A 26139-nucleotide genomic window follows, 5' to 3' on the forward strand; every position below is an offset into this window, starting at 1 on the left:
CCAACTGAGTTCAGCGCTCGCTGTTCTAAGCCACTCCAGGAAGCAGTGGGGGTCACAAGCGCTGGTCCCTGCACAGGTTTGAGGCGTGAAGGGATGGACATGGGAAGTCCTCTAGGGTGTGGGTAATGACCACTGACCTGTGCTCTTTCCAGGAGACTCTGCAGCACTCTATCCCAATCTGCCCCCGAGGTTGACACACATGCACCAATTTTAGAATGTGTTGAAGAAAAACATCTGCTCACTGAAGTCCAGGGTCGTATTCATTTGTGCACAATGTAGCAAACGGAAACCAGAGTTTCGTATTGGACAAGTTCAGTTAGTCCCTTCCTGTTGCAGTACATTTTCTTCCGTTTAGTCTAGTCCAACTTTTTTGGCCCCAAATAAATCGTAAAACCACCATGTCAAAAAAAGTATGTGATCAATGGCAAATGTTTACATTTTTAATTGAGGCTCTGACAGTACTTTTGACAGTATTTCAATCTGAAGGAAGTATGGTTTGAAGAGACTTAAATGCATGCGAATCCCGCATTTTAACAATTTTCCCACCAGAGATATGTTTCCAACAAATTGATTTGTTGGATAAAAGGCCGTGCGTGATGACGTAGTGCACATAATACATTTTGCGGTTAAATTCCTATGTAACGAATTACAAAATACAAGTTAAATGGGTTTCCATCGACAAACTAATACATAAAATAAGAACTATTTAAGGAGAGCGAATCCATATACAATCCCGAAATCAGCTGTAACTGTCAAGAGTAAAAAATAAAGATGTTTGAGTGAACCTGGGTCTTTAAAACTTTATTACAGTTATTTACTGTTCTCAGTCTCAGAGTGGAAACGTTGTTCGCAGAGTTCTCAACTTGCTACACTTGTGAAAAACAAGTTTTGGTTTATTTCATAACCATTTATGAGTTATGACATTTTTTTCATAGTCTTATTCTTTGGGTGTCTTTGAGTGTCTTCTTTGGGATTTGGTTGGCTGAGCGCATCCAATATTTAGGTGCATATACCACCACCTACAGTACTGGTGTGTGAGGCCATTCACGGCCTATCTGCATTACGTTATTTGATACGATACTCGTCTAAATTCTAACATAACCTCTACCCACATCTCAACATTCTTCGACCCGCCTCTCAATAGACTAAAACCAACCTCAGCCTGCCAGTGACTTGGATTACAGGGCACACGTCACCATGCCCGGCCGACCAAGAGCCCTCCAAAACGGAAACCTTCGAGCACGCCTGGTTTCTCTGTCTTGTTAATGTTGAGGGAGCTTGTGCGCCTGAGCATGCACAGAAGTACGTGGCCTGCTGCGCTCGTGGGACATTTAAGCCATGAACAATGTCTGACAGGCAACCCCGTCTCCCAGGCTGCATGCTGCCCTCAAGACCAGAGCCAATCGCTTGCAAGGAACGAGCAGATAGCCAAGAAGGTACGTTTCCATTAGGGCTGTGACTGTTAACGACAAGAATGGGTTTGTCAAGTAATCTTTCGATATTTAACAGACCTTTTATGTTATTGCATTGGAGGAATGTGTATCACTGGATAAAATTGAAATACAAAATTGACCTCCAGTGGTTATTGTAACCCTGTAACTGTAATCGGAATACATTTTAATAGGACTGGCCTCTACTTTCTTAGGTTATAACATGGTCTATATGAAATTAAACTAATTTGAGACATGTTCAATATTTATCATGCAAATATTTGGATTTCTTCCAGGCTGAACTTGGGTCACCTTAAATCACACACATCTTTAATCTAATATTCTAGCTCTATCCAAACTTGTTTAGGCATTTTAGGAAAATAAGAAAATGGCAACAGAGGAAAAAACAAAGTACCAAAACACATGAAGAAGTGAAAGGAAAGGGTTTCAAAGGTGAAGAAAGGCAAATGAGTGGATCCAGAAATCAGGAATACTCTGGATACTATCCCTAAACATGAACTTTAACCCAGTAACTCTGAACTGATGGACTTGGAAGATAATGGACATTCTCTGTGCGTAAACCTCAGTGTTGCTCAACACACAGGTCCTCAGTAACAGTGTAGCCAAACTGGTGAACAGAAGTACAATATTAGGCCACACTAAACCTTCCAATTGAAAAACTGACATTTCAGTGGAAATTGTATGTTTCTGTATGAGAGATGTTGGAAAAATATTGTGGACAATGCCCTTAGCCGTGGTATATTGGCCATGCACCACAAAACCCCTAAGGTTTCTTATTGCTATTATAATCTGCTTACCATTCCACTGTACAGTAACATGCTATTTTGGGCTCCCTTGTGGCTCGGTGGTCTAAGATACTGCATCTCAGTGCAAGAGGCGTCATTGCAGTACTTGATTCGAATCCAGGCTGCATCACATCCGGCTGTAATTGGGAGTCCCATAGGGCGGCGCACAATTGGCCCAGCATTGTCCGGGTTTGGCCAGGGTAGGCCGTCATTGTAAATAAGAATTTGACTTGCCTAGTTAAATATTACATTTTTAAATATACATGACGTCAGAGCTCTGACTCTGCGCCTTATAGCGCTGTATGGGTTTTGATTTACAGCCGTTCTGAACTTGAGCAACTCGCGTGACAAGAAGTTGCCCCCCATCTCTCTCGCTAATTGGGCAATTGTCTGAGTGAGGGAAATGCTATAAATTAAAAAGACTCTATGTATTTTGATAGCTGAGACTTATGTCATACAAGCAAGCCAAACACCCCTGAATACACTTCACATTTCCAAATAAAACTCATGTCACATTTATGATCACTATGTTTGATGTACAGTTATAAGATTACATGGTGCCATGCCCTGGGTTGTTCTGAACACAGCACGCGCACTCATGACTCATTTCTATGCACACCAAAATTGTTTCCCAGAATTGCATTGTGGAAGCCTAACACTGTAATATTGTATTTTATGACATTGTTGGTAATGTTGGCAATAGAACAAGCTTTCATATGATGCCCACCTGTCCCAGACTGCGATTTATAATGCATTATTTTTCGATTGCGAATACAACACTAATTGTGTGATGACGGGGTTGTTGCCCAAACAAAACAACTGCAAGTGTGCTTGCTCTATTTCCTCAACGGCACAGCTAGGAGAGTTCAAACAAAGCACCTAATAGTTGAAGACTCAAGTCATAAAAGTGCATTGAAATGGCTTAGGAACTGTGCACACTTGAGTTGTGTGGCCACTTGGAGACACCAGTTAGTCCTCTCACTCAAACCCTTATTCTTTTGTCTTTTGTTGCACCTGCCTGACATTTTACAGGAATATTCTTATCATGTTACTGAATGTATCCGGAGTATTTTCTGATTTCGTTATCAACGAATGTGAACAAATGTGAACTGTTGTCCTCATTTTTGGTCTAATAATTTTCCCATAATCTCCAAACTGTTCCCTTTCAATTGCTACCATGTTTATGCATTTTCATATTCATTTTTGTAAGAATACATTTAAATGTAGCCCTATCCATATAGGCCCATTCCCACAGGTGTAAAGAGGTTTCAAGGGCTCTTCTATGTACAGTTACTGCAACAGCTTGCTGGCAGGTGCTCCTGATGTCTTGTGCTAAAATGAGCCGTATGTACACCAAAATAACCACATGGAAATTGTGTATTGCAGCCAGTAATCTTTCATTTATTTTAAGGTATGGAAAATATTAAACAAGAAAATGTACTTCATGTTAATACATTTATTGAACTTTTTTTTTTACATTATCTGCAAACCTATTGCCTGCATTTGAATCGAAGACATGGAATCGAAGACATTTGACATGAAATCGAAGACGTGCAAGTGACAGGTTGCATACAGTAGCTTGACATTACATACTGGAATTTTGTCATGTATACAACTTTAGATTTGAAGATGGAACACTCAAATTGTTAACATATTCTTTGTAGTGCACACACTGCTGTGAATATAACATTTTATATACTATAAGCACACAAAAATGACAGTTACATTCATTTTTAAACATGTACAGAATTTTAATCTTTACTTTTTTCATATATTTCTATAAGCATTTTATTTCAATTGCTATTACCACTTGTTTATTCTGATGTAAATCCTCACCATACAGAGGCTTCGAGTGTCATGGTGCATCTTATCTACATATTGCTCTCAGTTAGACCCGGTATACACTCAAGTTGTACAACTACTGTTGAGCTAGATTCTATCATGAGCGAAACCAACATCCGCATAGCGGTCATTTTGGTGGTGTCGGAGCGGTGGTGTGGCGTTAGAGCTGTCAAACCCACAAGCGGCTCCTTGTGTTACCTTATCGCGGAAGGTGACATTTTTTAAATGTTATTTTTACCCCGTTTTCTCCCCAATTTCGTGGTATCCAATTGGTAGTTACAGTCTTGTCTCATCGCTGCAACTCCCGTACGGATTCGGGAGAGGCGAAGGTCGAGAGCCACGCGTCCTCCGAAACACAACCCAGCCAAGTCGTACTGCTTCTTGACACAATGCTCACTTAACCCAGAAGCCAGCCAGACCAATGTGTTGGAGGAAACACCGTACACCTGGTGACCGTGTCAGCGTGCACTGCGCCCAGCCAACCACAGGAGTCACTAGTGCGCGATGGTACAAGGGCATTCCTGCCGGCTAAACCCTCCCCTAATCCGGACGACGCTGGGCCAATTGTGCACCGCCCCATGGGTCTCCCAGAATCGAACCCAGAATCTCTAGAGGCACAGCTAGCACTGCGATGCAATGGCTTAGACCACTGCGCCGGTCGGGAGGCCCTGGACACTGACATTTGATGCAATGAAACTTTATATCACGTTACAAGTTCAAACACTTGAATGTGTGATGTTCTACTGTCTACACCTTGACTAGACTGATAGGCTATAAATCCCCCCATCAAAATGAACATGAAAACATGCATTAGCCCCTGTCAATATTTCTATAATCGATAGAGCCTACATTTTGTATCACCGTTTTGAAATTCTAACGCGGTAGGGATAATAAGAAAGGGAGTGGTTGGTGACACAAAAGCAGCCGCTCACCGATTTGTCATCTCATACCGCAGTTATACACTATGCGGATGTTGGCCAACGAGGGTTTACGCTCGATCTGATTGAATTGAGGTCTTTGTAATTATTTTTGTGCAGACAAATTGTTGTATCAAAACAGTTGTACAACTTGAATGTGTTCCAGGCCTTGAGTTAGTTTGGTAAGCCTTAGTGGAGACCCTCTATGTAGTTACCAGGGAGCATCCCAGACCTGCCAGTCCTTTGCACCGTGCCGTACACCCAACCCCCATCAATGGGCTGCACGCTGTGGATGATGTCACCGTCCCGAAACGACACCTCATCCGTGTCTTGGCTCACGTAATCGTAGAGGGCTCTATACACACTCTGTGGCAAGATAGCACCAAGGTGAGACAACAGCTACATCCCAAATGGCACTTTATTCCCTAATCTTGCACTACTTTTGACCAAAGTAGTGCACTAAATAGGGAAAAGGGTGCCAATTGGGGACCCTACCTACCCAGTCGGGGTGCAAAAACACATCAACTGAAACAGTAGGCTACATTTGATTGGACTCACACTATTGGGGCCAACCCGACCTGTACTGGGCTGGCTCGGATATTTTCTTTTCATATGAACCTTTCCAGCGTGGTTCCAGCAACTATTGTTTATGCGTAACCATGCTTGCCCAGTACAGTTTGGTCTGGCTCATCAAGTGTGAAAGGGTATTTATTAGGATGCATGATGCTGATTTCTATTGTCGAGCAAACACAATGTTTGTATCCCTGATGCTTTTCACAGACTTGATTGATTGATAAATGACTACTATATTAATAGATAGATAGATTATTTCACCTGCAGGGACCGTAAGGAGTGCATACTGGTCTGGTGCATGTAGCTGTGCCCATGGACGTGTCCACTGGGGTAGTACGCGCCTGGCAGCACAGGAGCTGCAGAGACACACCACAGACAGTCTATTACAGTATAGACACTATTGGATCAGTTGTTACCTAAACACGGGGCTGACTCCATTATCCAGCAGCATGCTAAGATATTGATGGCTATCTAACCGTTGGCTGCTGCTGTGGCTACAAATATCAAGGAAACTTGAATATTTGGTTTGTTTGTTACTGTGATTCATCATGAACCCAAGTAAGACAACTTAAAAAGGTGGTATGGTTGAAGGGCTCTCTTGTAAAAGAGACCTTGGACTCAATGGGATTCCACCCTGCCTGAATAAAGATTAAATATAAAGTTAGACTCAGGAATATGACCTCAGCATAAATAGCAGGCCAACTTCCTGCTTACAGAAATAAAAAACAAAACCCAGACCAGGACCAAATCTCTCAAGACCCAGACATCAAAAATAAAATGTCTATACAATATTAAGACCCACCTACGATGACACCAGGCCTCCGGGCCATCTCCACTATGTACTGGTGCACACCCTTGTGCTCTGTATTTTCTGTTTGGACGTTTTGACGCAGCTGGCCACGCACAAGGTAAGGTGCATGAACACCATGTGTGACTCCTTGTGGGCCCATCACCTCAAAGTCCTTGTGGTATTTCACCTGCAAGAGACACAGACACGTTTACATGCTATCAGTGTATTCTGAGGATAAGATCATTTTTAACCAGGGTTAATTTAAAAAAAAAAAAATTAAATTATAATTGGAAACTATTTCAATTACTATGTGAAACAGTCAGATTATGCATCATCTAAATATGCACACTTTATTTCAGGGTACATTTTCTTTTTTAGGAAACACTGACAAATGTGTGTATGCAGACAACATATATCATAAGTAAACTGTTTCAAACTACTTTTGTGCATGTTGGTTCAAAAAACACCCCAGCCTACATACAGCGCCTCCAGAAAGCATTCATACCCCTTGACCTTTTAAACATTTTGTTGTGTTTCTGGTGATTTTTTTGTCACTGGCCTACACACAATACCCCATAATGTTAAAGTGGAATTGTGTTTTTGTCACTGGCCTACACACAATACTCCATAATGTTAGTGGAATTGTGTTTGACATTTTTACAAATTAATTAAAAATGAAAAGCTGAAATGTCTTGAGTCAATACAATAAGTATTCAAACCCTTTTATGGCAAGCGTAAATAAATTCAGGATGAAACATTTGCTTAACAAGTCACAGAAGTTGCATGGACTCACTCTGTGTGCAATAATAGTGTTTACCATGATTTTTGAATGACTACCTAATCTCTGTACCCCACACATACAATTATCTGTAAGGTCCCTCAGTTGAGCAGTGAATTTCAAACACAGATTCAACCACAAAGACCAGAGAGGGTTTCCAATTCCTTGCAAAGAAGGGAAACTATTGGGAGATGGGTAAACAAAAAAGGAGACTTTGAATATCCCTTTGAGCATGGTGAGGTTATTAATTGCACTTTGGATGGTGGATCAATACACCAAATCACTACAAAGATACTTGTGTTCTTCCTAACTCAGTTGCAGGAGAGCAAGGAAACAGTTACAGAGTTTAATGGCTGGGATAGGAGAAAATGGAGGATGAATGAAAAATATTGTAGTTACTCCACAATACTAACCTACATGACAGAGTGAAAAGAAGGAAGCCTGTACAGAATAAAACATATTCCAAAACATGCATCCTGTTTGCAATAAGGCACTAATGTTAAACAGCAAAAAAATGTGGCAAAGAAATTAACTTCATGTCCTGAATAATAACCGTCATGTTTGGAGCAAATCCAACATAACACATCACTGAGTACCACTCTTCATATTTTCAAGCATGGTGGTGGCTGCATCATGTTATGGGTATGCTTGTCATCGGCAAGGACTAGGGAGTTTTTTTAAAATAAAAATAAACAGAATAGAGCTAAGCAAAGGCAAAATCCTAGAGTAAACCTGGTTCAGTCAGCTTTCCAAAAGACACTGGGAGACAAATTCACCTTTCAGCAGGACAATATACATTGGGGGGAAAAAGTATTTGATCCCCTGCTGATTTTGTACGTTTGCCCACTGATAAAGAAAGGATCAGTCTATAATTTTAATGGTAGGTTTATTTGAACAGTGAGAAACAGAATAACAACACAAATATCCAGAAAAACGCATGTCAAAAATGTTATAAATTGATTTGCATTTTAATGAGGGAAATAAGTATTTGACCCCCTCTCAATCAGAAAGATTTCTGGCTCCCAGGTGTCTTTTATACAGGTAACGAGCTGAGATTAGGAGCACACTCTTAAAGGGAGTGCTCCTAACCGCAGCTTGTTACCTGTAAAAAAGACACCTGTCCACAGAAGCAATCAATCAATCAGATTCCAAACTCTCCACCATGGCCAAGACCAAAGAGCTCTCCAAGGATGTCAGGGACAAGATTGTAGACCTACACAAGGCTGGAATGGGCTACAAGACCATCGCCAAGCAGCTTGGTGAGAAGGTGACAACATTTGGTGTGATTATTCGCAAATGGAAGAAACACAAAAGAACTGTCAATATCCCTCGACCTGGGGCTCCATGCAAGATCTCACCTCGTGGGGTTGCAATGGTCATGAGAACGGCGAGGAATCAGCTCAGAACTACACGGGAGGATCTTGTCAATGATCTCAAGGGAGCTGGGACCATAGTCACCAAGAAAACAATTGGTAACACACTACGCCATGAAGGACTGAAATCCTGCAGCACCATCAAGGTCCCCCTGCTGAAGAATACATATACATGCCCGTCTGAAGTTTGCCAATGAACATCTGAATGATTCAGAGGACAACTGGGTGAAAGTGTTGTGGTCAGATGAGACCAAAATGGAGCTCTTTGGCATCAACTCAACTCGCTGTGTTTGGAGGAGGAGTAATGCTGCCAATACCCCCAAGGACACCATCTCCACCGTCAAACATGGAGGTGGAAACATTATGCTTTGGGGGTGTTTTTCTGCTAAGGGGACAGGACAACTTCACCGCATCAAAGGGACGATGGACGGGGCCATGTACCGTCAAATCTTGGGTGAGAACCTCCTTCCCTCAGCCAGGGCATTGAAAATGGGTCGTGGATGGGTATTCCAGCATGACAATGACGCAAAACACACAGCCAAGGCAACAAAGGAGTGGCTCAAGAAGAAGCACATTAAGGTCCTGGAGTGGCCTAGCCAGTCTCCAGACCTTAATCCCATAGAAAATCTGTGGAGGGAGCTGAAGGTTCGAGTTGCCAAACATCAGCCTCGAAACCTTAATGACTTGGAGAAGATCTGCAAAGAGGAGTGGGACAAAATCCCTCCTGAGATGTGTGTAAACCTGGTGGCCAACTACAAGAAACGTCTGACCTCTGATTGCCAACAAGGGTTTTGCCACCAAGTACTAAGTCATGTTTTGCAGAGGGGTCAAATACTTATTTCCCTCATTAAAATGCAAATAATTTTATAACATTTTTGACATGCGTTTTTCTGGATTTTTTTGTTGTTATTCTGTCTCACTGTTCATATAAACGTACTATTAAAATTATAGACTGATCATTTCTTTGTAAGTGTGCAAACGTACAAAATCAGCAAGGGCTCAAATACTTTTTCCCCCCACTGTATTTGTTATTTATTTAACTAGGCAAGTGAGTTAAGAACAAATTCTTATTTACAACGACGGCCTAACCCGGACAACGCTGGGCCAATTGTGAGCCGCCCTATGGGACTCCCAATCACAGCCGGTTGTGATACAGCCTGGAATTGAACCAGGGTCTGTAGTGATGCCACTAGCACTGAGATGCAGTGCTTTAGACCGCTGTGCCACTCAGAAGCCCAATAACCTAAAACACAAGGCCAAATATACACTGGAGTTGCTTACCAAGACGACATTGAATGTTCCTGAGTGGCCTCGTTACAATTTTGGCTTGAAAATCTATGGCAAGATTTGGAAATGGATGTCTAGCAATGACCAACAACCTTCTTGACAGATCTTGAATAATTTTAAGAATAATGTGCAAATTTACAGGTGTGCAAAGCTCTGAATTACCCAGAAAATGTCAAAGCCGTAATCGTTGCCAAAGGTGATTCTAACGTATTGACTCAGGGGTGCGAATTCTTATGTAAATGAGATATTTATTTCTTGCAAAAATCCTTAAATGCATGTTTTCACTTAGTCATTATAGGGTATTGTGTGTAGATGGGAGGGAAAAATGTATAAATGTAAACCATTTTGAAATGGCTGTAACACAACAACATGTGGAATAAGTCAAGGGGTATGAATACTTTCTGAAGGCACTGTACGTATAGCTCCCAACTGATTTCCTCCCTCCGGTGGATGGGCAAAGAGACACTTGAACCTACATTACTGATCTGATCCTGGGCTCGTCGTAGTCTCTGCAGCTCAGGAGTGTCCAGCACAAATTTGAAGCCTCGTCCTTTGCTCTCCTCAAAGTCTTTCTTGTACTTCACCTGCAGATTGGGGAGAGCTTGAGCGGTTAGCCGTAAAATGTATGCAACCAAGCAGTATACAGTTACTATATTCTTAGATGGAAAGTCAATTATAAGGTATTCTATCAAACAATGACAGTGCAACAACCCTTGTGTGTCTAACTCCAGTATCCCAGTCCATAGGCACACTTGCTAACAAGTAAGTATTTTCCAAAATCTTTGGGTTAACCCACTTCAGTAGATTGTAACAAGCCTGGGCAAGGGCCATTAATTATACTATTATTCAACCAAGCAGTCTCCAAAATCAATGGCAAGAAGGACAATGGCCGTAATTCAACCCGAACACACTTTGTTGTCCTAAATCTAGAAAAGCACAAATCCATGCTGTCCATTTACTGTAATTTATGTACATTTCTGTAGCCCTTTATACTCGCACACAGGTTGAAAATGGCAGATTTGGGCACCCATAAGCGCCTAAATTGGAACGCAGTGGCTGTCCTAAGTAACACCCTATAAATTACTTCAGAGCTTAGGCTCTGCCCTTCACAGCGCTGCATGGGTTTTGACTGACAGCTGTAAACAACAATAATGATCTTGTGATTGGTGGGGATGCAGGGTTGTGTTTGAAACTAAACAACTAGGCTAAAAGTTTGTTCCTGTAGTTCCTCAATGGCACAGCTAGGAGGTCTCCAAAAAGCACCTTATAAACTCAGGACCCTGTCTTTCAAAGATAATTTGTAAAAATCCAAATAACTTCAAAGATCTTCATTGTAAAGGGTTTAAACACTGTTTCCCATGCTTGTTCAATGAACCATAAACAATTAATGAACACGCACCTGTGGAATGGTCATTAAGACACTAACAGCTTACAGACGGTAGGCAATTAAAGGTCACAGTTATGAAAACTTAGGACACTAAAGAGGCCTTTCTACTGACTCTGGAAAAACACCAAAAGAAAGATACCCAGGGTCCCTGCTCATCTGCGTGAACGTGCCTTAGCATGCTGCAAGGAGGCATGAGGACTGCAGATGTGGCCAGGGCAATGAATTGCAATGTCTGTAATGTGAGATGCTTAAGACAGCTCTACAGGGAGACAGAATGGACAGCTGATCGTCCTCGCAGTGGCAGACCACGTGTAACAACACCTGCACAGGATCAGTACATCCGAACATCACACCTGCAGGACAGGTACAAGTTGGCAACAACTGCCCGAGTTACACCAAAAACGCACAATCCCTCCATCAGTGCTCAGACTGCCCGCAATAGGCTGAGAGAGGCTGGACTGAGGGCTTGTAGGCCTGTTGTAAGGCAGGTCCTCACCAGACATCACCGGCAATAACGCCGCCTATGGGCACAAACCCACCGTTGCTGGACCAGACAGGACTGGCAAAAAGTGCTCTTCCCTGACGAGTCGCGGTTTCGTCTCACCAGGGGTGATGGTCGGATTCGCGTTTATCGTCGAAGGAATGAGCGTTACACCGAGGCCTGTACTCTGGAGCAGGATCAATTTGTAGGTGGACTGTCCGTCATGGTCTGGGGCGGTGTGTCACAGCATCATCGGAGTGAGCTTGTTGTCATTGCAGGCAATCTCAATGCTGTGCGTTACAGGGAAGACATCCTCCTCCCTCATGTGCTACCCTTCCTGCAGGCTCATCCTGACATGACCCTCCAGCATGACAATGCCACCAGCCATACTGCTCGTTCTGTGCGTGATTTCCTGCAAGACAGGAATGTCAGTGTTCTGCCATGGCCAGCGAAGAGCCCGGATCTCAATCCCATTGAGCACGTCTGGGACCTGTTGGATTGGAGGGCAATGAGAGGACGTTTCTTTTTTTGCTGAGTTTAGTAGAAGACTCTTGTGCATTGAAATGGCTTAGGAACTGTGCACACTTTGGAGAGGTGTGTGGCCACTTTGAGACACCAGTTAGTCCTCTCACCCAAACCCTTGTCATTTTTTGTCTTATGTTGCACCTACCCCACATTTCCAGGAATATTCTTATGTTACCGAATGTAAACAGAGTATTTTCAGATTTTGTTATGCTCAAATGTGTCAAAAAGTACAGTAAATGTCAAATGCACATAAAATCAACAGTGCAATGTTTGGATTCAGTCTTGTGTCAGGTGAACTGTTGTGTCCTCAACAATCTCCCAAGTGTTCCCTTTCAATTGCTACCATGCATACGCATTTCATATTTCTTCTGTAAACAAACATTTTAATTCAGCCCTAGGCCAATTCCCACAAGGGTAAAGGGTTGAATGAGAATTATTATATCAAAGTACATCTCCAGAGAAAATGCTCCATCAGAGCATGCCTTCTCCCTGCGCAGCTCACCATGCCCCAGTCTCCCAGCTCACCATGCCCCAGTCTCCCAGCTCACCATGCCCCAGTCTCCCAGCTCACCATGCCCCAGTCTCCCAGCTCACCATGCCCCAGTCTCCCAGCTCACCATGCCCCAGTACATGGTAACAAATGTCAAAACTGCAATTGGCATTTTTGGACTTTTAAATTAATTATATTCTGAACAAAAATATAAATGCAACATGTAGAGTGTTGGTCCCATGTTTCATGAGCTGAAATAAAACATCCCATTAATGTTCCATAGGCACAAAAAGCTTATTTCTCAAAAGAAATTCTGCACAAATTTGTTTACATCCATGTTAGTGAGCGTTTCTCCTTTGCCAAGATAATCTATCCACTTGACAGGTGTGGCATATCAAGAAGCTGATTAAACAGCATGATCATTATACAGGTGCACCTTGTGCTGGAGACAATAAAAGCCTACTCTAAAATGTGCAGTTTTGTCACACAACATATTGCCACGTCTGAATTTTTGAAGGAGCGTGCAATTGGCATGCTGACTGCAGGAATGTCCACCACCGCTGCTGCCAGAGAATTGAATGTTAAATTCTCTACCATAAGCAGCCTCCAACATCATTTTAGAAAATTTGGCAGTACGTTTAACTGGCCTCACAACCGCAGACCACGTGTAACCACGCCAGCCCCGGACCTCCACATCCGGCTTCTTCGCCTGCGGGATCGTCTGAGAGCAGCCACTCGGACAGCTGATGAAATTTCTGTCTGTAATATAACCCCTTTGTGGGGAAAAAACTCATTCTGATTGGCTGGGCCTGGCTCCCCAGTGGGTGGGCTTATGCCCTTCCAGGCCCACCCATGGCTGCGGCACTGCCCAGTGATGTGAAATCCATAGATTAGAGCCTATTGAATTTATTTCCATTGACTGATTTCCTTATATGAACTGTAACTCAGTAAAATCGTTGACATTTTTGCATTTATATTTTTGTTCAGTATATACAGTGCATTCGGAAAGTATTCAGACCCCTTGACCTTTTCCACATTACAGCCTTACTCTAAAATTGATTAAAACATTTTTTTCCTCTCATCAATCTACACACAATACCCCATAATGACAAAGTAAAAACATGTTTTTAAACTTTTAAGCAAATGTATAAAACTGAAACATCACATATACATAAGTATTCAGACCCTTTACTTAGTACTTTGTTGAAGCTCCTTTGACAGCGATTACAGCCTGGAGTATTCTTGGGTATGACGCTGCAAGCTTGGCACACCTGTATTTGGGGAGTTTCTCCCATTCTTCTCTACAGATCCTCTCAAACTCTGTCAGCCAGTCAAATATGCTGAGAAGGATTATCACCACAGCAAGCAAGGTACTTGGAGTCAAACAGACAGGCTTGGATGGGATCTTTCAGGTCAGGGCCCTCAGCAAGGCTCACAAAATTATTTTAGACCCAAGCCTTCCCCTGTACCGGGACTTTGAACTACTCCCCTCTGGGTGCAGGCATAGTGCACCCCCGGCATGAAAAACAGAACTAGACAATTTGTGCCAGGTGTGATATCCCTCCTTAACAGCTCAGGCTAATGTTCCTATCGACCCAGTAAGAACAGCAGCTGAGTCTCTTTCTATTGGTATGTAACTGTTATGAAATGTTGTATTGTCAATTTGTTTTCTGCGGTATTTAAACAGCACTTTAAACATATGATACTGCAACAAAATTTCCCCATGGGGACAATAAAGTCAGCAAGTAAGTAAAGTCGGATGGAGAGTGTCATGGCACAGCTATTTTCAGGTCTCTCCAGAGACGTTTGATCGGGTTCAAGTCCGGACTCTGGCTGGGCCACTTAAGGGCATTCGGAGACTTGTCCCGAAGCCACTCCTGCGTTGTCTTGGCTGTGTGCTTATGGTCATTGTCCTGTTGAAAGGTGAACCTTTCCCCAGTCTGAGGTCCTGAGCAGGTTTTCATCAAGGATCTCTCTGTAATTTGCTCCGTTCATCTTTCCCTCGATCCTGACTAGTCTCCCATTCCCTGCCGCTGAAAAACATCCCCACAGCATGATGTGCCATCACCATGCTTCACTGTAGGGATGGTGCCAGGTTTCCTCCAGAAGTGACGCTTGGCATTCAGGCCAAAGAGTTCAATCTTGGTTTCATCAGACCAGAGAATCTAGTTTCGCATGGTCAGTCTTTTTAGGTGCCTTTTGGTAAACTGTCATGTGTCTTTTACTGAGGAGTGGTTTCCGTCTGGCCACTCTACCATAAAGGCCTGATTGGTGGAGTGCTGCAGAGATGGTTGCCCTTCTGGAAGGTTCTCCCATCTCCAAAGAGGAACTCTGGAGCTCTGTCAGAGTGACCATCAGGTTCTCGGTCACCTCCCTGACCAAGGCCCTTCTCTCCCAATTACTGAATTTGGCCGGGCGGCCAGCTCTAGGAAGAGTCTTGGTGGTTTCAAACTTCTTCCATTTAATGATGGAGGTCGCTGTGTTCTTGGAGACCTTCAATGCTCGGAGCTCTACAACCTCACGGCTTGGTTTTTGCTCTGACATGCACTGTCAACTGTGGACCCTTATATAGACAGGTGTGTGCCTTTCCAAATCATATCCAATCAATTGAATTTACCACAGGTGGACTCCAAGTTGTAGAAACATCTTGAGGATGATCAATGGAAACAGGATGCACCTGAGCTCAATTTCCAGTCTTATAGCAACGGGTCTGAATACTTATGTAAATAAAGTATACTGTTTTTTTAAACATTTCTAAAAACCAGGTTTTCACTTTGTCATTATGGGGTATTGTGTGTAGTTTTAATCCATTTTAGAATAAGGCTGTAATGTAACAAAATGTGGAAAAAGACAAGGGGTCTGAATACTTCCCCAAAGTACTGTATATACCATTTATTCTGGAAGATTATAACTTAAAAAAGCCTCATGAGCTTATTTCAATTGTCATACCCCATCAAAACCCGAAAATATAAGCTTGTTTTAAGCCATTCTTTGTAAACAATGTATTTGTAAACAAATACTGTATAGCCTCAAAACATTGTTAAAACTATAATGTTGATGTCATTGATGGTCAGTCTGAGCATCCATAGCTCTGTCTATACATTTGAGAGTGGTTACATTGCTCCAGGCCCATCCCTCGGCTGTTTACCAAAAGAGTGGCGGGATGCCCACTTTGTTTTTTAAACTGCAGATTGCACCTTTAACCTGAGGGTATTTAAAGGGCATTGTCCCCTAGACAGATTCAATAGATGCATAAGTCAACCTTATCGATTAAATGCTCTGTTAGTCAGAAGCCAGCACCCGATGCTAAAATATGTTTCTTGACACTGTTACATAAAACGCTGTCTCCATAGAAGGGACAGGAAACCTTCCATGTAAAATATCTAGAGGTCAGCTTTTGTCAAGCATAGTGGAAGTGAGTCTTGAGTAGGGAATAGTGCCAGGAACCCTCAAGAGTGAGATGGCAGCACAAAGTGCATGGGCAGGTGGAGAAGCCAGGGGGATCCTTCAGCAGCCAGCAGAGTTGAGCGCTAGCTCATTCCCCCTCATCCTGGGCTGTTTTCAATCGGAAGCAAACGGAGCAGGACCTACCTGCATTTTTCCAATAAGAAATGCTTGTTTACCTTTTGTTGCAAACCATTAAGCTACCGTGTGCACCAATGAATACACCCCCATAACGTCACTCCTTGTTACATGTGCAGGCAAATTAAACTGCGTAGTTTCACGCTCCCCTCCATTCAATCCACGACTATATTGAATTAATATATTGATTGAAAAACAACTATGGTCATAAGAGTTTTTGATCTTCATATTTTTGTCAAACTAAGATTTTAAATGTAAAAGGGAATAATGATGGTTCAAAAGGCAAAGGTGTGTATACTGCATACCTGACTCTGAAGCTCACTTTGCTGTCTCAGTCGCAGGTTCTCAGGAGTATCTGCAACAATGGTGAATGACTGCTTTGGATAGTGCCTGCAAGGATGTTAGAAATATTTCTTATGTTTACTATATCTTTAAATCTTATCCGAGTTGCCACAACTGAATTTACTTCAAAATGAAAGTGATTCGATTGTATTTTATTCAATAAGGACAGTGGAAGTGAGTGAATCAGTGCACTGTTTTCTGCTCCCACACAAGTGATCTTTAGCCTAACAAAGCGACAGAGGAAGACCATGTTGGTTGAAACATTGTTTGCCATTTATCATTAAAAGCTCTGTAAAGTTTCACTTGTGGGAGCAACAAACCGTTTGCAGACAACACTAGTTCCTTAATCTGGGTCTGGGAAACCGACTTTAGGGTAAACCAATTACACCTGTAATATTTACCACCAACATTATTCAAATGACCTGAATAGAACACATCTATTCAAACTACAATACAGCACAAAAGTATGCAAAGGGTTTCTCACAAAGACTGCAATTAGCCATTGCAATTACATCGTTCAGTAAATTATATCCATTTAGAAGTGATTTGGTGCCTGGTTTAAGAGTCGAGGTAAAAATTCAGTAGGGAAATCCCATTTGGAGGCTAGGTGAACAACACGACTCACGAATTACAGTAGGGCTTCTTTTCATAGCCTTTGTAGTTCTTCATGTTGAGAGTCATCCTGCAGACCTCACAGTGGAAGCATCCTTTGTGCCAATACTGCATAAGAGTGTCGATACAATGGCAAAACCATCAGTTATCTCCAAAAAAATAAGACACTCATCAGTAAGTTCATCAGAGGTAGTCCTAAATGACAAACAACAACACAATATACAGTAGGTCTCACCTTATCCAGGCAGTTGACTTTCTCTGTGGCATAAACAATTTTCCCACAGCGCGCACAATGAGGATTCATATTCACCAAATTAGTCTGACTTCAAAAGTCAAAAGATAATAAGGAGTAGTAATACAGTAAACACAGGCTGTGTAGCAGTGTGGGTGTTGACTCTTGGAGGACTATCAAAGCACTGCCTCGGTTGGAAGGGAGGTGGACATAAAAAAACATTTCCCCCCTGCCTAGACTACCCCTGAATCACACTTGAAACCTGCCCAATTTCATGATGTACATCGATTCAGGTCGGACTACATGCCTATAAAAAAAAAAAAAAAAAAAAATAGTATACTGTAAAAATTAAAATACCCCAATAAAAACGGGCTATTCTGTACTTTCGCCTCCTTCATATGTACTTACTCACTCAGGCCCATATTCATATTTGCCTTCGAAAAATGTATACATTTTCATATCTTACTTTTCGTTCAAACATAGTACATTGATGCATTACACTAAAATGGGTCTCAAAGACATGTCATCCATGTAAATAAATAAAACAGTTTATTTCCTCATCTCAAAGAAGTTATATTCAGTACATGTGTGATTTCAAATGACAGCGCAAAGCAGAAGTCAAAACATATTGAAGTACAAAAAAAAGTATAGACGTTTTTTGTTGGTGCTTTGAACCCTCACATAGCAGTTCATAGAGGCTGGATGGCATGCTTTGGGTGGAGCTAAGGCACATGACAGACATGAGGATGGCCCTTCCCCCTGCTCCTCTCCCTGTCCTGTTCACAGATCTGAAGGAACTGGACAGGTAAAAGCAATATGGCCCAACAATATGCAATGTGGATTTTTTCACTATATTGCCTTCATCTATCCAGGTCTTTCAGATCACATTGAAGGGGATATAGTAGCTAGGAAAAGGGACTAGGAGCCAGAAAGTGATTTCAAGATGGCCGTCCTTGGCGGAGTCAGCTCTTGGCCTGCTTCCTTTTCAGCACCAGCTCAGCCAAAAGTTTGTAACGTATCATACACTCCTCCTGAAAAATAAGTAGGGGAAAAGGTTATAGGTCCGTCACCATCCAAAATTACATCATGTTTACCATCTCAACTATTCATGACAATTTAAGTTTGGTTCTTTCCATGTTATTCTACCTATCTACAGCTAACAAATTATCTCATCGAAATTAGTCTCGAAATTAGACATAACACCACAAACAATATAGATTATACAGATAAACTGTGTACACACACACGACAAAAACTGGGGTCGACCAAATGTTTTGACACACCCTGCAATGTTGGATTGTGGGGGACCAGCTCTCACCTTGCTCTTCCCGGGCACCACCTTGGCAATCCTGTCCCAGCGTTCCGTGGTGCCTCGCGGGTACTGCTGCAGGGCCAGCTCCAGAAGCTTCTGCTGGTTCTGGGTCCAGACGTCGTCAGCCGCCGCAGTGGCCTTCTCCTTGGAGGGCTGTGGGACCGAGGAGGTGGGCGGACTCTGCTCCTCCTCGCTGTCCTCGGTGGCAGCTGTGGGGTCGAAGTCCCTCTGTCTGCGCCCCTTGGCTTTCTCCTCGCCCCCCACCCCTCCACCCCCAGTCTTTCTGCCTCTCCTCCTGACACCTCCTGCTTGGATGCCCTCTCCTTCATCCCCTCCTCCGCTGGGCTCCATCCACTCTGCTGTGGCTGCTGCCGGAGGCTGGGGTTGCGGGTGTTCTCGCTGGGTCATGACGCTGTCGGGTACAGCTCCGGCCCCAGCTTTGGATCCCTTTCCTGAGAGTGCTGCGCTGCCCTGGGCCTTGAGCTCCGAGAGCTTCACCAGCCCTGCATCAGAGAGGTAGAAGTTAAGATGCTGCCCGTCTGGAGATAAAGTTGGTTACAGTATTTGGATAGTCCCATATACACTTTTGAACATCTGCTCTTTCCATGACAGTCTGATCAGGTAAAAGCTATGATCCTTATTGATGTCAGTTGTTAAATCCACTTCAATCAGTGTAGATGAAGGGGAGGTGGCAGGGTAAAGAAGGATTTTTAGCCTGGAGACAATTGAGACGTGGATTGTGTATGTGTACCAAGACAAAAGATTTAAGTGCCTTTGAACGGGGTATGGTAGTAGGTGCCAGGCGCACCGGATTGTGTCAAGAATTGCAACGCTGCTGGGTTTTTCATGCTCAACTGTTTCCTGTGTGTATCAAGAATGGTCCACCGCCCAAAGGCCATCCAGTCAACTTGGCAAAACTGTAGAAAGCATTAGAGTCAACATCGGCCCGCATCCCTGTGGAACGCTTTCGATACATTATATAGAGTCCACTCCCTGATGAATTAAGGCTGTTCTGAGGGCAAAAGGGGTGTGCAACGTAATATTAGGAAGGTGTTCTTAATGTTTTCTACATGTGTAGATGATCATACTAACAACAAACTATCTGTTGATAAGCAACTACTTGGAATGGTTAGGTTTAGAATAAAGGTTAGGATAATGCAAAGCGTCACGTCTGGAGGAAACCTGGCACCATCCCTACGGTGAAGCATGGTGGTGGCAGCATTGTGCTGTGGGGAGGTGTTTCAACGGCAGGGACCTGGAGACTAGTCAGGATCGAGGGAATGAACAGAGCAAATTACAGAGAGATCCTTGATGAAAACCTGCTCCAGAGCTCTCAGGACCTCAGACTGGGGCGAAGGTTCACCTTCCAAAAGGTCAACGACCCTAAGCACACAGTCAAGACAACGCAGGAGTGGCTTTGGGACAAGTCTCGGAATGTCCTTGAGTGGCCCAGGCAGGGCCCAGACTTGAATCCGATCGAACATCTCTGGAGACACCTGAAAATGTTATTCAATTCAAAAAGGGGATTTGATTTGAAAATAGCTGTGCAGCGTCGCTCCCCATCCAACATGACAGAGCTTGAGAGGATCTGCAGAGAAGAATGGGAAAAACTCCCCAAATACAGGTGTGCCAAGCTTATAGCATCATACCCAAGAAGACTCGAGGCTGTAATCGCTGCCAAAGGTGCTTCAACAAAGTACTGAGTAAAGGGACTGAATACTTATGTAAATGTGATATTTCAGTTTTAAAATCTAAAAACCTGTTTTTGCTTTGTCATTATGGGGTATTGTGTGTAGCTTGATGAGGAAAAAAATACTATTTAACCCATTTTAGAATGTGGCTGTAACGTAACAAAATGTGGAAAAAGTCAAGGGGTCTGAATACTTTCTGAATGCACTGTTTATACTGTGAAAAATCAAGTAAAAATAAGCTGACTTACCTGATGTGTTGGTCTGACCGTCTTTAACTTGTTTGACTTTTGCAGTAACCTGCAAAGGATCACAATATTTAGCATATTTTTCATTGATACTCTATGATGAGCGTAAGCTAGTTGTCTCCTAAATTTCCAAACACAAATGTTACTTTTGCCATATATTTGTCTAGGACTGACAAAACATTCACATCCATCTGAGTTCAGAGTTTTCCATGCACCACCCATTCCCAATGTAGACTGACATCTGTCACCGATCTTCCTAGTTCGTGTGCGATCTTCTCCCAGCGACCAGGTGTTCCCCCAGGGAACTTGGCCATACTCCTTGTCAGAAGAGTGATGTCCTCTTCTGACCACTCAGGTGCCTGAGAAAACAACAAACAAGACTAGATCATATAAATTCAAAATAAGGCCATTGTGGCTTATGGTGGTCTAGGGCTGAAAAACTCCAGAAACATTCCTAAATTTCACAGGTTTTTCAGCAATCCCTGTTGGAGGAAAACCCATTTTTGTTGAACATTCTGCAACAATGACCATCTAAAATCTATTCCATTTGGCATGTTGCCTCATGCAATTTGTCTATTTGACACATCAAACTATGGTAACTTCCCAGTTACACCTACAAATGGCAAATAAAACTTGAACTTTATAATCCATTTTGCCCGAATTAAAAGTGCAGTGCTTTAGTAATGTCGTGGAACAAACCCTTTCACAGCAGGAAAATATTGCGGACCTACCCTTTTCTTCTGAGACTTCTTATCCTCTAGCCAGTCGTCCATCTGGTCTTCGATCTCCTCGATGGACGTTCCCTGGTCGTATACTGGTGAGTACACGCTGTCTGCGACCTTGAGCGAAGGCTCATAAACGGGGAACTCAAACTTCGGCTTCTTCACTTTGGGTCGTTTCTCTTCTGTGGGATGACAAGTGTGGAATGGGATAAGATGAGCACATCTACAAAACATGGCTGGGGGAAATGCAACTGATGTATTGTAGTTCCTGAATGATTTCAGGAAAATGATTTCGCTATAGAAATGAAATGTCCTTATTTCCTATTTCATTTGATTCATCTAACCTTTATTTTACCAGGCAGAATAATAAATGTAAAAAAATAAAAAAAAAAAAAAAAAAATTTTAAACTTACTTTTCAATAAAGACCAGGCAAAAGTGAACAATTAAAGTCACAATTCAGCAGAAATGGTCTACTGGTTGCAATAAAATACTACAAGTCCTTACTTATTGTTGTAGCTTCCTGTTCTTCCAGTGCCATGGCTTCCGCTTCCTCTTTCTCTCTGATTTTCATCTCCTTATAATCTTCGTAATACTGTTTGGCATCCTGTAACACAGACAAAATGGATGACAATTGTCACTGGGGATATTGATAAGATCTTATGAAATGGCATTATTTATTTTACATTACTAAAGTGATAGAAACTATGCAAGGGAAGGGAATACTTTCACTAGGCACTGTATATTTCAGGTCAAACTCAACATCCAAAGGTTAAGTAGTTTGGGTGAATGAGTTGGAGGATTACCTGGATGACATGGGGCAGGGACTTGACAGAGAGATACAGCCAGATGCTCAGCTTGAGTGGCAGAATATCCTGCCAATGAGGTTTGTCATGTGACCTGACAGGAAAAGGACATATTAGGAACTGTGACCATGTTTATTATTACATACAAACACATGAACAGGCTAAATGACCAACCTTCCAATGTGTTTTCCATGATATTTTCACATGAAAAGAGCACTGGATTTCTACAATATTCAGTTCCGCTGCTTCAAAAGTTAGGCCTTCATTGGAGCAGCAAATGTTCCGTTCTCCCCTTCGACAGCCCACATTATTCATACATTTTCTATTTACTCGTGAAATTAGAAATGTGTAGTGACAAAAGCTCAACTCACTTCTCAATTTTATCCTGTCCAACAAACCGTGATTCTTCAGCACTCTTGCTACTCATCTTTTTTTTCTTCTCCTTTTTCTTCTTGCTCAGAAGTTCATCCTGGTAAGAGAAGCACCATATGGGATAAAGAGGTCAAGCAAGTTATTAGTAGCCTATGGGCTCCCCTTTGCTCATTCAAAAACATACCGTTTTGTTTGCAATGTACTTGATTGAAGGAAACCATTTTACTGCAAATAACTTAATTTATTCTATGGCAGATAAAGAGAAATATGGCACCTCGTACATATTCGGTTTGAATAATTCAGTAAGTTACATTTTGGACTATTTAAATGAGCATTGTTAATAGGACTAATTAGTTATGCAGTGGCCGAAGCTAAGAAACCCTGTCCTAAATTGCACCTGTAAATTTCTACTTTATTACACAGAAAAAGGCTTTTTATCCCCAGCAATAACTGCCCCATGCGGGGGAAAAAAATAAGTTAATTGACTTGAATGAAAGTTGTGGAATGGATAACAACCACCTTTAATAACAGCTAGGCAGTAAAAAAAACTAAGAAAAGGGTCTAAGGTCAATCACGTTCCCCTCACCAGCTGCTTCTCCAGGTAGATGGACCAGATGACTGCGTAGTGGCACACAGTGAGGATGAGGAAGAGCAGGAAGCCCAGCTCCCCATTGCTCATCTTCCTCACCCGCCTGTAGTAGAACACTGGCTGTCTCCAGTCCGGTAGCCCGTTGACCAGGACGTCATTGTACCTGTGGTTGGGAGGACCCAAAGCAATAGGTGGTGAGAGGATTTCCCTGATAGCACATTTTAGGGGTGGTTGACACTACCGTGCCGACCCAAACATAGGAAATACATACAAAAAGTGGACTACGGGGAATAACATGGTGAGAATATAGTATACATAATAAAAACAGAATACTGTAATGTTCTCACAAAAAAAAATTGTGTGTGATAATGTGAATTTGACAGAAGAAATAAGTCCGAGGTCAACGGCAGGGACAACCCAAAGCAGGAAGTAGTTGTAAACCTGACCTCTCTCTCCTCTCTTCATCTTTCAGTACTTCATAGATGGCCACCAACTATGGGAGAACATGTGATCAGTAAGGCAATAGACAAATGACAAATCAACTAGTTTAAAATTGCAGTGTATGAGAAGGTCTATACCTCACCAACTCATTTTACTTCCATGAAACACTGCATACAACAGTGTTTCACTTAAATACCTTTTCTAATTGCTGCTAGAATCTCTCTAAGGTGTCCATAGCTTACTTGTAAGATGTAGATCAAACAAGTTAAAGTTGGGCTTAAACTCTAGCGGATTAAACTCCACTCCATGGTTTAGGATGTTTCTGATGACTACACCAGTGGAGCAGAGGCTGTGTGGAAACAAGCTCCGACTACATTGATTCTCCCGAGGTCAATACTTCAAAAGATGCAAATTATGAAATACCTACCTTGTAACCATGTTATTCCTCTGTAGTTGCGGGCCTTTGGTTGCTGTAATCCATACTTCTTCAATAAACTTTAATCAAATACAACCACCGAGTGTTACACTGTTGAGATGTAACTGGCACATGGCGCAGAGTTGCCAGAGCAACAGCAACGAGTAAACAGTCGGTGGTCGTATTTAATTAACTTTTATTGAAGAAGTATGGATTTCAGCAAACAAAGAAAGGCATGCAACTACAGAGGACAAACATAGGTACACAACAGGCGTTTCATCATTGACATTTTTTTAAGTATTGACCTAGATTCCACAAAGCCTGGTCTCTGCTTCACTCCGTTGGTGGAGTCTTCAGAGACTTCCTTCACCATGGAGTGGAGTTTAGTCCGCCTCAAAAAACATGGGGGAGTAGGGAGTGTGAACATGCTGAGTGAGTGGGCTGACCTGTCTGAATTGGGTTTCGGCGTTCTCGTCTTTGTTCTTGTCGGGATGCAAAGTGAGCGACAGCCTGCGATAGGCCTTTCTGATGTCCGCTGACGAGGCATCCTGGAGTCAGGAGAGATGAACAGTAAAACTACACATGTACATGACACCTTTCAGAGGGTATTGTGTGGTGATATATATCACAATCACTGGATTATGGCAATAAATCAGTATGTATGCTCTCGTTCTGCCTCCAATGTGGTGACTGACAACCCCCACGGCACCCAATCCTATCCAGTGGACAGTAACCATCCCCAGGGCTAACACTTCCCACAAGGACATGGCATTCTGATGGGTCTGACTGGAGCGTTGAAGGATGTCCATATGGTTGCCAACCCTCTGCCTCGAGAGATGCTGGGCATACAGACTTTTGTTCCAGCCCTGCTAACAACACACCTCGTTCAGCTCATCAAGGTGCTGATGCGCAGCTCAAACGGAGTAGTTCAATAGGATACGTTAGAGTAGGGCTGGACCAAAAACATGCTCCAGTCCTGCACACTTTAGCTGGTGAAGCAACAGAGTCCCTGCAAGTGTTCCTTGCAAGATGAAGAACTACCGATATTTACCCATTTTTAATCAGTACCTCACTTGAGTGGAGGGAGGAATGGACAACTGAAAATGTGAAAAGAAACAAGCAACCTGACACGTCATGGTTTGCTCGTCTCCCGGTACACGTAACTAGTAAACGTTAGCAAAAAAAAACTACAGCAGGCCCCGATATCGAAACAGATCCCTGAGTGTGGCACAATGGCAAGTCAGCAAGCTACCCATTTATCCCTTCAGGTTAGAGAAACATTTACTAGCTAGCCAACGTTTATAGGTTACAAAATAACTAACTTAACGATGACTTAACGTTACCTGTTCAACAGATAGGAATTCGTAAAAGTTTTGTTGAATTTCCTCCACCAGATCGTACAGCTCAAGGTCTGAATCCCAGGCATGAGAGGGACTTGGGTATGCAATAAGAATACTGACGGCAAGAATAAACGAGAGGCCCCATGAAGCTGAGGTCATTATGAGGCTTTCACAATGTTGGCGGTAATGTTGCACCGCGAAATATATAGAAATAAATCAATTCTGCTGCGATACAGCTAACGTGTCTAGCTACTACTCTTACAGCTGGCTGCTGCATATGCTAAGGATTTGCAACAATTTGCTACATCTCCCACAATCCTCTGTTCTTTACCGTTTCCGGTTTTCTTCTTCTATGGTATAATGGCGATCCGCAGACATTCGTTAGTGGTCCATGCCGCTGTCTACTGTATGGGCTGTGTACGCCTACGGTTCTGGAGTGTGAATTTACTACACTAGGCATCGTTGTAAAAAACAATTTGTTCTTACCGCCTACGGTTCTGGAGTGTGAATTTACTACACTAGGCATCGTTGTAAAAAACAATTTGTTCTTACCGCCTACGGTTCTGGAGTGTGAATTTACTACACTAGGCATCGTTGTAAAAAACAATTTGTTCTTAACTGACTTGCCTAGTTAAATAAAATATGTTGTGTGGTCCTCCCACTATGACTAGGGAAAGCATGCCGTTTATTAGGCTACAGATTAAATGTAATTATTTTATTTTTCTTGGGGGTGGGGGTTGTTCTCAGATGGTTGAGGGGCA

The 26139-nt window shown here is 42.6% G+C and overlaps 2 protein-coding genes and 1 long non-coding RNA gene across 4 annotated transcripts; 1 reads left to right on the forward strand and 2 right to left on the reverse strand.

Moving 5' to 3' along the window:
* Nucleotides 1-835: 835 nt before the first annotated feature.
* LOC123726645 (uncharacterized) lies at nucleotides 836-3681 on the forward strand. Of its 2 annotated transcripts, none has more exons than XR_006758712.1 (2): nucleotides 836-1436; nucleotides 1727-3681. It is a non-coding gene; the product is annotated as an uncharacterized lncRNA (long non-coding RNA). The 2 variants fall into 2 exon arrangements; XR_006758711.1 differs by having other exon boundaries at nucleotides 1798-3681.
* On the reverse strand, nucleotides 3617-17682 carry nebl (nebulette). Its single transcript, XM_014139174.2, has 7 exons — nucleotides 17451-17682; nucleotides 17229-17323; nucleotides 16567-16651; nucleotides 10273-10380; nucleotides 6371-6545; nucleotides 5830-5924; nucleotides 3617-5361 (listed from the first exon to the last, which is right to left on the reverse strand). The coding sequence occupies exons 1-7, from the start codon at nucleotides 17517-17519 to the stop codon at nucleotides 5185-5187; spliced, it is 804 nt and encodes a 267-aa protein (XP_013994649.1). The 5' UTR covers nucleotides 17520-17682; the 3' UTR covers nucleotides 3617-5184.
* A 297-nt stretch (nucleotides 17683-17979) lies between these two features.
* dnjc1 (DnaJ homolog subfamily C member 1) lies at nucleotides 17980-25663 on the reverse strand. Its single transcript, NM_001139820.1, is given in 12 exon segments — nucleotides 17980-18478; nucleotides 18766-19262; nucleotides 20699-20747; nucleotides 20935-21054; nucleotides 21427-21599; nucleotides 21923-22022; nucleotides 22222-22315; nucleotides 22593-22690; nucleotides 23180-23345; nucleotides 23629-23675; nucleotides 24485-24586; nucleotides 25382-25663. Coding segments are annotated over 12 exon segments (1671 nt in total). The 5' UTR covers nucleotides 25538-25663; the 3' UTR covers nucleotides 17980-18409.
* Nucleotides 25664-26139: the final 476 nt, after the last annotated feature.

This window comes from Salmo salar, chromosome ssa14 (assembly GCF_905237065.1).
Source record: "Salmo salar chromosome ssa14, Ssal_v3.1, whole genome shotgun sequence".
NCBI lineage: Eukaryota > Metazoa > Chordata > Actinopteri > Salmoniformes > Salmonidae > Salmo > Salmo salar.